This window comes from Antechinus flavipes, chromosome 6 (genome assembly GCF_016432865.1).
Source record: "Antechinus flavipes isolate AdamAnt ecotype Samford, QLD, Australia chromosome 6, AdamAnt_v2, whole genome shotgun sequence".
Taxonomy (NCBI): domain Eukaryota; kingdom Metazoa; phylum Chordata; class Mammalia; order Dasyuromorphia; family Dasyuridae; genus Antechinus; species Antechinus flavipes.
In genome coordinates, this window is record NC_067403.1 from 67,483,789 (window position 1) to 67,494,758 (window position 10,970).

At 37.1% G+C, this 10,970-nt stretch overlaps 1 protein-coding gene across 1 annotated transcript in view; it reads right to left on the bottom strand.

The window, feature by feature from the left end:
- The window catches only part of TBC1D9 (TBC1 domain family member 9), a 113,656-nt gene extending 102,942 nt beyond the window's left edge, over positions 1-10,714 (bottom strand). Inside the window, exon 1 of the mRNA XM_051967231.1 lies at positions 10,488-10,714. Coding sequence (XP_051823191.1) covers positions 10,488-10,617 — 130 coding nt within the window. The 5' untranslated portion in view covers positions 10,618-10,714. The remainder of the gene's footprint in view (positions 1-10,487) is intronic.
- Positions 10,715-10,970: the final 256 nt, after the last annotated feature.

Below are 10,970 nucleotides of genomic sequence, written 5' to 3' on the forward strand. Positions count from 1 at the left end.
CCTTTGAAATCCTATGTATTTTATTTTATGCATTAAAAACCAAAAAGAGTTCCAATAGGATCCATGACACAAAAAAATGATTAAGAATTTCTACTCTAGAGAACAAATAAGTTTGAAGGTACATTAAAAAGATGATTGCTTTACATGGCCTATAACACATGCCTGTTTCCTGAATTGAAATAATTTATGAAAGGGAATGGAAGTCTTGCAGGATAGACAGGGTCCATCGAAATGGGTTGCAACCTGCATCACTGAATAGGGTACTTATGGGAATGAGAACTCAGAGTCAAGTTTTCTAAATCTGTTACATGAAAATTGTCCCCTATTTTTTCCAGTCAAAAATTAAGATACAGAGCCTGGCATCGTTTTTTTGTTGATCCAGGACCAGAAGATCAGTTTGATAGCCTATATTAATAATTATAGAATATCCTTAGCCAGATAGGATAGGACAATGAAAAAAAATTCCCAAATCCTCCTGTTTAATTAAAGTTTAATTTCAAACACTGAAAGTAAGTTTATTTTAAGTTTTGCTTGATCAGAGCGATTTCTACTTGAATGTGAGGAAAGGAACCTGGCTTTTAGATACAATTGTGAATCCTCTAGAATTCAAACATACTTGATTTATAGAATGTTTATTCTGTTAATGGTGGCTATCAGACAGATTGTAAACAATATAAAACAGAATTTACAAGTTAAGTAAACCAAAGCTGAGGTTACAAGTGTTAAACAGCCAATGGCATAGTCTCTTGTTATTATAAGAGTAATAATCCCCCAAAACATCAAAGTAATAAGAGAAATGTTAAAGTGATTTATGATATTTACCTTCCATGGAGCTTACTAAGCTCAGTCAGCTTGGAAATTCCTTGAGTTAACAGATTCTTCATGAAAACAGTCAGATCCAAGCATTCAAGCTTAGAGTTTTAGCCTGAACAACTTAACTAACTGAACACAAAAGTTCAGAAAAGAGGGGAGCAGAGAGAGAATGAACCTCCAAACTAGTAACCCAATTCATGGCCTTGCAAATCTGATAAACAGCAATTAGGGAACGGTAATGGAAAGCAAAGCAAAAGTCAGAGGCCTATAGAACACCTAAATGAAAGGTTGTACTCTTCCTGAGCTTAGAGAATTATATTTATTTGCAGAAAGGAAAACTAAAAGAGAGATGGGGGTGGAGCTGCTCTACAAAGACTTGGGTGGTCAAGGTCCCAGGGATCACTTGGTTTAAAGATGGAATACAAAAAGGCCCAAAGAGGGAAATGGCTTGCCTGAGGTCCAGGAGGTAATTTAGCAGCAAGGCTGGAAATTCAACCCAGATCTTCCAAGTTTCATTCAAACCACACATACCTGTGAGAGAGCCAGATGGAGAGAGTGGTCCTAGAGTTGGGGAGATTCACTTTCCTGAGTTCAAATCTGGCTTTAGACTCCTACTAGTTGTGTGACCCTAAAGGAATCATTTGATACTTTACCTCAGTTTCCTCCTCTGTAAAATGAACTAGAGAGGGAAATGGCAAATCACTCCTGTATCTTTTCTCCAAAACCCAAAGGGTTTACACAACTTGAACACCTGAATAACGCCACATATACCAATTCTGAAGAGCCGCCTCCTGCTTTGCAACCACACTTCCAGCTTTCAGTTAATTCATGGGTACAGAAGACTTGGGGGAAAAAAGTTATAAAAAGCATAAACAGATTGGGGAAGTGACTCAGGCAAGACTCCCTCACAATTAGGGGCTGGCAAAGCAAAATATTCGCTAGCGTTGACTCAATATTTTTTCCCTTTCTTCTTTAAAGAGTTCACTAGCTAGAGATTCACTTGGGGGAAAAAGTGTATCATTTAAAAATATAAATACTTCTGGAAGTGTTATGTATCAGTCATTCATAGAATAGGGAAATTTATTTAGACTGCTTTAAAGACAGAATGAAATTAACTATCCTGAAAGAATGGGAGTAAGAGGGGGAAAAGGAGAAAATATTTATTAAGCATTTGCTAAGTACCATAAAATCTTATTTTAGAATGAGCTTAGATAGATGTCACATAATGGTGGAGGAGATTAGACAGCATAGGTACATATCTGGGGAAAGGAAGAGTGGAGATACCAAAAATCTCACTTATCTCAAAACTAGCTTGGAAGAAGCTCCGAACCCTGAAATTAGGGAGTGATTTTCTTGCTCTTCTTTCTTTTTCTTTTACTGCTCCCAGGACTCCAAACTTGGACCAGTACTGCTGATGCTAGACTTTGGCTGCATCTTAGTTAGCCTGATCACCTGAGCTCTCTCCCAGAGGCTCAGCCATACCAATGAATGAGATATTGTGTCTAGAGTCAGGAAGAATTCAAATTCTCCCTCAGCTAGACCTGAATGAGTAACCTAACCTCCCTTACCCTTAATTTCCACATCTGTAAAATGGGGATAATAATAATAGCATCCACTTCATAAGATTGTAATAAGAATCAAATGAGATATTTAAAATGCTTACTATTATTAAGAGCAAGTTAAGGTAACTCTGGGGATAAAGTACTAGTCTTGGGATATAGATCAGATTTTGAGTCTGCCTCTAAAATTTACTAGGTATAAATATGATCTTGGGCAAGTGATTTAACCCTTATTCAGTCTCAGCTTTTTAATGGGGACAAGAATAGCACCTACTCAGGGTTGTGAGGATTAAATGAGCTGACATATATGAAATACTTTATACATTATAGAGGTAAATAAGTGTTAACTTTTTTTTAAATTTTCTCATTATACATGTACATTCATTTTATGTTTTAAAAACATATTTTCTTATGAATCATGTTGGAAGAGAAAAATCAGAACAAAAGGAAAAAAAAAACACGACAGAAAAAAAAAAAGAAAAGTGAATATAGCATGTGTTGATTTACATTCATTCTTCCTAGTTCTCTCTTTAGATACAGATGGCATTTTTTATCCAAAGTTTATTAGGATTGCCTTGGATCTAAGTGTTAACTTATTATTGTTATTATTATTTCAGTAAGGCAGAGGATTAAGTAGAGCAGAACTTCTTAAATCTTTTCCACTTGTGACTCCTTTGTGCCTGAGAAATTTTTACATAACTTTAGGTATATAGGTATATAAAGTAGGTATACAAATCAAATATTTACTAATGATAAACCTTAATTTTGTGACTTCCATATTCAATTACATGATCTGATATGGACTCATGACCCACAGTATAAGAAACTTTGAAGTAGAGAATCATTGAACTGTGGATGTTTAATCAAAAAGGGAGGACTTTTAGGGGGAAGAAGGAGTAAGAATTATAGAATACACCTGTCTTCAAGTGTCTAAAGGACTATGCTGGGGGCTAAGAGGTCACGTGCCCAATAAGTCTGAACTGTACAGACTGGCTGGACCTGAGGAACAATAATCATTCTAAAAGTCGTTCCCTCTCACTAGAGATCTTAAACCCATGGTTCCCCCTCCCCCCATTCTTTTTTTTTTTTTTTAATTATAGCTTTTTATTTACAGAACATATGCATGGGTAGTTTTTCAACATTGACCCTTGCAAAGCCTTCTGTTCCAACTTTTCCCTTCCTTCCCCCCTACGCCCTCCCCTAGATGGCAGGTAGAAATACATGTTAAATATGTTTAACCTCATATTAAGGCAATTGAAGAAGAGACTTCAGTTCAGGTTGAGGATATTTCCAATGCCAAAAATTCTTTGAAATATGTTTTTGTGGATCGAGTTAACATTGGAAAGACATTTATAAACTTGTTTATATGTGAAGGGAAAATGAGGGAATTTCAGAGGGAAAAATGAGCAACTTAAAAAGTTAGGTTTGGAATCTGAGTCAATAACTCAGTTGTAGGCTTTCTGCATGATTCTGAAACAGAACTAGAAAGGCAATTTGATAAGTAACCTGGAAGGTGATGCAGTTCCTCTCTATGATTCCTATTGATAGCAGAGCTATAAAGAAAGAGGAAACTCATAGGATACACAAATTTTGGTCAGGGCTTCTGTGGTGATTTCTTTTTGGCAACTGAATGAAGCCTATGGACCCCTTTTCAGAAATGGTTTTAAATGCATAAAATAATATCAAAAATAGGATCATGATGAAAAAAATTATACTGAAATAGAGTTATGAAAATAATTTAAACAAGTTGAAATATCTCCAGATTAAGAATTCTAATCTTGTGTAACATCTTCACTTGACAGATCATCAGATATCAAACACTGTGGAATAGAAGATGTCATTGCAAGAGATGTAAAATGCCTGGTGAGAACAGGACAAAAGGTCCCATCCCCTTGCAACTGTTTCTAGCATCCCCAAGGACTTACTGATTATGTTAAAGCAATGGGTAAGTAGCCTTTCTGTTCTAATTTGTGCTTCAATCATTCAATCTCCAAATTTGGCTTCATTCTGCCTCCTTCCTTCCTTCTCCTCAATTTGGACTGTTTGGAAGTAGAAACAAACCTTGCCTTTCTTTTTTAAACAATATTCAATACTTTGCCAGCATTATCCTCTCACTTAATGTTTAAGTTCTAAATAAATCCACTCAGAAAAGGAAAGAGTGATAGATATTTGTTAGTCCTGTTAACTGTTCAATCGTTGGATAGGATTTCTTTCTTCTAGATGAAGCTGGGAAAAGGAGACTATTTCAAAAGAAAAGAAGACATTAAATAAGGATACTAATCAATGCTTGGATGGATTTATTTTGGGTCTTCAAAAGATAGATTCCCTAATCCATGAAAAGTTCTCTCTTCATTGTAGAAAATAAATAAATTCCTTCTTATTTTTAGGATCACATATTTTGAATTGGAAGGAACTTTTAAATCTTCTAGGCCAATGGCCACAGAGTAATAAAAGTTAAGGAAAGTTAGTTCCATACCCAGGTCACAAAGAATTTAAATTTAGTTCTTCTGACTGAGCCTAACACCCCTTCTACTATACTGTTATTACTAAGGCCATTCTCCAGTGCTGGAATCCTTCTTTTTTAACCTTAGGCCATAGCCCTTTTTCCTTTTCACTTGAAGCTCAGGTACCATTTTCTTTTTTTCTTTTTATATTTTTTAAAATTATAATTTTTTATATACAAAACATATGCATGGGTAATTTTTTAACATTGACCCTTGCAAAAAATTCTGTTTCAACTTTTCCCCTCCTTCCCTCCACCTAGATGGCAGGTAGTCCAATACATGTTAAATATGTTAAAGTATATGTTAAATACAATATATGTATACATATTCATACAGTTATCTTGCTGCACAAGAAACATTGGATTTAGAAAGAAGGTAAAAATAACCTGAGAAGAAAAAACAAAAATGCAAGCAAACAGTAGCAGAATGAGTATAAATGCTATGTTGTGATCCATACTCATTTCCCAGTGTTCTCTCTCTGGATGTAGCTGGTCCTGTTCATTACTGATCAATTGGAACTGATTTGGATTCAGGTACCATTTTTTTCATGAAGTCTTTTTGAATTAATTGTGCAGAATCACTTACTGCTATTGCTATACGGGTCCAAGGGCTTTACATTGGAAATTTATAGTTTCCTGAAACTTATCTAGTTCAGCATTTCATGCAATTCCATATCATACTCTGATTAAGCATTAGTCCCGGTGTAAAGAGAAATCTGAGACTACTCAATGGTTCTCACTGGAAGTCACTGTCACTGACCTTTCTCAAAATAAGCTTGGGTTTATAAGCACTTGGCCCTCTTAACTTTGTACTTTCACCTTCCCTCCCTTTCCCTGGTCTGGGGCTGAGGCCCCAAATCCATCAGGTCCTATTGGCTCATATGATTTTGATGATTATGGAAGCTACCAACTCTCTTCCTTTGAGTGAGATGGAGAAGCACCAGGTCTTAACATTTTCCTTACAATTCTCTCCTAAAGTCCTCTGGGTCTTACCTTCTCTGTCTTACAGACTCCTGGCACTATTATCTGCCTTATTGATGTAGCCCAAGGACCTCTGACCTTTGTCATTTACTATCCTGATGAACTTTTAGGATTTTCTAGGCAGGTGTCAAATCAATCAATAAACATTTATTTAGTGTCCACAACACGTGCCACACACATTGCTAAACTATAGGGATGCAAAAAGAGACAAAAGACAATCTCTGATCAAGAAGTTTACAATTTTATAATTTAACAAGAGGCAGATTATATGAAATGTTGGATTTGGAATCAAGAAGCTTGGAATTTAAATCCTGTCTCAGATGCTTATTAGCCATGGGATTGTAACCTTTTAATCTCTGTCTACCTTAGTTTGCTCATCTATAAAATTGGGGGTGTGTGTGTGTGTGGAAATAATACTTATCTCTCAGAATAAAATTGTGAGAATAAAAATGAGATAATATTTGTAAAGCATTTTGCAAACTTTAAAGCCAAGTAAGTGCTATTATTATGTTGTTGTTGTTTTTGGCTCTCCCAGTTACAATGTGGACTTAAGAGCAGATTTTTCTTTCTGTTTCCTCAGCACTCAGCAAAGTGTTTGGCATTTAAAATGCCTTTCCATGCTTTCATTTAGACCTTGTATTTTATGAAGTGCCATGAATTGTTCAGGTAAAAAGGTACTTAAATTCATAGTTTATTTATTATCAATTCCAAAATTGATACTGTAAATTTAGATCATCCTTAAAAAGTGAGTTTTTGATCATAAAATATAGATACATCAGTAAAAAAGAAAATATCAAATGATATTCCCAGCAATCAACACACACAACAGTTGTAAATCTCTCAGCAGGCAATTTTTCTACCTGTACTGATTCTAAGCAGAGTTTGGCAAAAAAAAGGGTAGAAGAGGAGCAGAACTGGGTTTCTATGATAGAGGCAGAAGAATTACAGTTGTTGCAATTTCTTCCTAATTAAAAAAAAAAAAAGTATGACTTTTCAAATATCATCTGGAAAAAAAAAAAGCCACCCACGGTAGGTAGAGAAATCCCTCCATAATATGTAGCAGGGCATTAAGGTATAGTAGTCCCCACAATAAGGAATGAACCTGAGTTCCATCACCTGTTAGTCTTATGATCTTGGGGAAAGTCGCTCAGTCTTGGTTTTCTCTCCATTAAAATGGGGATAATCAGATTTGCACTATTTAGGTCAAAGTTATCTGTGAAGATAAAATGAGATCCTGCCAAAATGCTTTTCTCTCTGGTTCCTCCAGCTAGGCTCCCTGTCTCCCTGTTTTTGTACTGGCCATCCTCCAGTGCTTAAGAGTTTTTCCATCAATATTATTGTTTGGTAAGAAATGACCAGCAGGATGATTTCAGAAAGGCCTGGAGAGACTTACATGAACTGATGCTGAGTGAAATGAGCAGAACCAGGAGATCATTATATACTTCAACAACAATACTATATGATGATCAATTCTGATGCACGTGGCCCTCCTCAACAATGAGATGAACCAAATCAGTTCCAATAGAACAGTAATGAATTAAACCAGCTATGCCCAGTGAAAGAACTCTGGGAGATGACTAAGAACCATTACATTGAATTCCCAATCCCTCTATTTTTGTCCACCTGCATTTTGCATTTCCTTCACAGGCTAATTGTACACTATTTCAAAATCTGATTCTTTTTATACAGCAAAATAACTGTTTAGACATGTATACATATATTGTATTTAACTTATACTTTAACATATTTAACATGTATTGGTCAACCTGCCATCTGGGGGAAGGGGTGGAGGGAAGGAGGGAAAAAACTGGAACAAAAGGTTTTGCAACTGTCAATGCTGAAAAATAACCTATGCATATATCTTGTAAATAAAAAGTTACAATAAAAAAAAAGAATTCTTCCATCTTAACCTCATTTTAGGTCTCTCTTTTCCTTTTACTAGCAGCTCACACACCATTTTCTACAGGAAGCCTTTTGAATCACTAGTGTAGATCCTCCCAAACTATCTTGGATCATTATGAACTCCTTGAGAGCAGGACACTGTCTTTTGCTTCTTTTTGTATCCTCAGCACACAGCATAGTTCCTGCTCATAGTGGTGTTTAATAAATGTTTAATGACTGATTCGTTATATTTAACTACTTTGCCTATATGTGCACTTATTAAGTTTATCTTTATGCTGTGTATATTTTTACATGAACTTCTCTGTCTTTTGCTTCTTTTTGTATCCTCAGCACACAGCATAGTTCCTGTTCAAAGTGGTGTTTAATAAATGTTTAATGACTGATTCGTTATATTTAACTACTTTGCCTATATATGCACTTATTAAGTTTGTCTTTATGCTATGTATATTTTTACATGAACTTCTCTAACTCCTTTTAATTAGGGATTGCTTCATATTTTTATTCCTGTGATTAAGTATAGTATTTGACACATGGCAGGTATATAGTAAATACTTATTATCTGAAATATTTTATAAGTAGCAAATTATTAATATATATTAAATATTACACACATATTATATATTGTATATTAATGCAATGTGATATATAACATAATTGATGTCATTATTATTAATCTAATAGGATTATAATAAAAAATTAAAAGAAAAAAATTGGGTTCTGTACATCTGTCTCTCTCCAAGTGAATATACTAGCCAGGATACTACATTTAAGGATTCTTGCTTATTTATATATATAAAGTGTTTAAGTAATAATAGTTCTGGATAGAAAATACACCTTTGGGTTTACCTCTACTGTAAAGCAGATCCTCTAGTATCTACCAGACTTTGGCTAGAACATTCAGTACTTGCAGAACTAGATACCCATGAATGCATTGAATTAGACATGCTTCAAGAAGCAGACTGTGAAACTACCGTGGGGCCAGGATGTTAGGGAAGAATCACAGAGTTGTGGAAGCCCCCCAATATTCCATACCTTGCTGGAAAAGTACAAAAGAAAATCTATACAAAAATAATTTACACTTATAGACACAGTTAACTCAAAGTCTTACAAGCTTATTAGGGCCTATTATCTTTTTTTTAATCTTTAATCTTTTTTTTTAAATACATGAATATGGTTAAGGAGGAAATAGGTTTTGCATGACTTCATATATGTAATGAGTATCACATTTCTTGCCTTCTCAATGGGGAGAAGAGTGGTAAGGAGAATTTAGCAATATAAATTTGTATAGATACACACACACACATATACACATATATATGCCTATTTATCCATCTGTTTAAAATGTAGGATGATTATCCTACAATCAGGCAAGATGGCAAGGCAAAGCTGGTCTCAGTGAAAGGAAGAGTCTGCCTTAACATATACTAGCTATGGGGAAGAAATTAACCTGTGGATGCTCATATACCTATGGACCATAAATTACATCAATCATTTCTTGGATGACTTGAGGGAAATAAGGATAGGACACAATACCAAAACACCCCAACAAATCACCAGAGAGCTGAACAATCATCATAAAAGGACAAGCTGAAACTAAGACCTTAAAGTGAGGTAGTCAAAACACTGGCTTTGAGGTTCAAGTTCAGACTCTGCTATGTATTAACTGACCTTCAACAAATCACTTCCCCACTTTTTCTATAGAAAAAAAGGAGTTAGATCATTTTGAAGCTCCTTTTCGGCTCTCAAATGTCACAATCCAATCAAGTTCCTGAAATCACAAACTGGAAAGATGCCAGTATTGTGAACTCAGACGTGGCCAAAGTTCATTACTCTAATGTATTCTTTCCTAGTTAAACCAGCAAAATTTCTACTATTGAGTCCATCTATTTAAAATATTAAAGTGTCAAGAGAAGGATGAATAAGGAGGATACTGTATGGCTTCCAGACTGCTAGGATTTTCCTACTGTCCACAATGGATAGTCAATAAATAGCATTTCTACCATTTAGGAGCGAGTTTCTCAGTGACCACTTTAATGTTCAATTCGATAACGTTTTAGTGACATCTCCAACTACAGAGTAGCTTGCCAGGCAAATTAATGGAATTAGTAAGATTCTAATTACATCCTTTAGTAACTGAACTCAGATAAGGCTTTTTTTTTGTTTGCTTAAAAAACTCGGTTTAAGGAAACTAAAGATTGCTTCCCTCTTTTTCACCTCTCAACCCAGAGTTTCCTACAGTGCAGTGGTGCTGTAGTAGGAAATGACCACATCAGTTCTTTCATAGCTCTTCCTTTCCCCTGGAAACAAAAGAGCTTTTGATCCTGCTGCTATTACCTAGAATGAGGGTGAACCCTAACCATGTCAATCTGTTTTCCCCAAATACAAGCCGGTGGTAGATTTCTCATCGGAAGCACTGCATTCAAGGCATAAGGGCAAATACTTTACCCAAGCCACTTGTCATCCCCGGTAACATCCCCCACATCTTGGGGGTGCCTGATGTGCATGGGACAAAATACCCTGAGAGGGTACAAAAAAAAAAAGAATATTCCGCTTCGCAGTGCCCTCCCTCAATGCCCCAAGGTTAGCCAACCTGTGAGGCAGGGAGGGTCACTGGAACTGGGCATCCGTAGCCGCTAGTCCAATGCCGAAGAGCAGGTGGCTCACTTCCCTTGGTTCCCCTCTCCCCCTCCCCCCGACATGGATCCCGGCCAGTCTAGTCCCTGCCTTACCAGCCAGTCCCCCGCCACCGCCTCCATCTCCTCCGTGGCCCTTCCTCCTCTGCAGGATGAAATAAGGGTTGGCTCTCTCCGCAATCCACAGGGCGTTCGCCAGCAGCACCTCCTCCGGGTTCAGCCACATGCTCCCGGGCCCCTCGGACACACAAAGGGCGCACGGTGAGGGCTGTGCTTCACAGCATACACGCGACAAGCACACCCCGCTCCTCCGCGATCCTCGAAGCCCACCTCCCCGCAGGCACTACAGCCGCCGAGACTTCTCAGAGCCCTTCCAGACTGGAAGCAGCGGCAGCGACAGCTGGAGGAAGAAAAGAAGGAGGAGCAGCAGCAGCAGCAGGAGGAGGAGGAGGTGGTGAAGGAGGAGGAGGAGGTGGAGGAGGAAGTGATTGCGGCCGCAGCGCCGGGATCAGGATCCGGATCCGCAGCCGAGCAGGGCTGCGGACATCTCAGACTGAAGAAGGCAGGGGCAGTGACAGC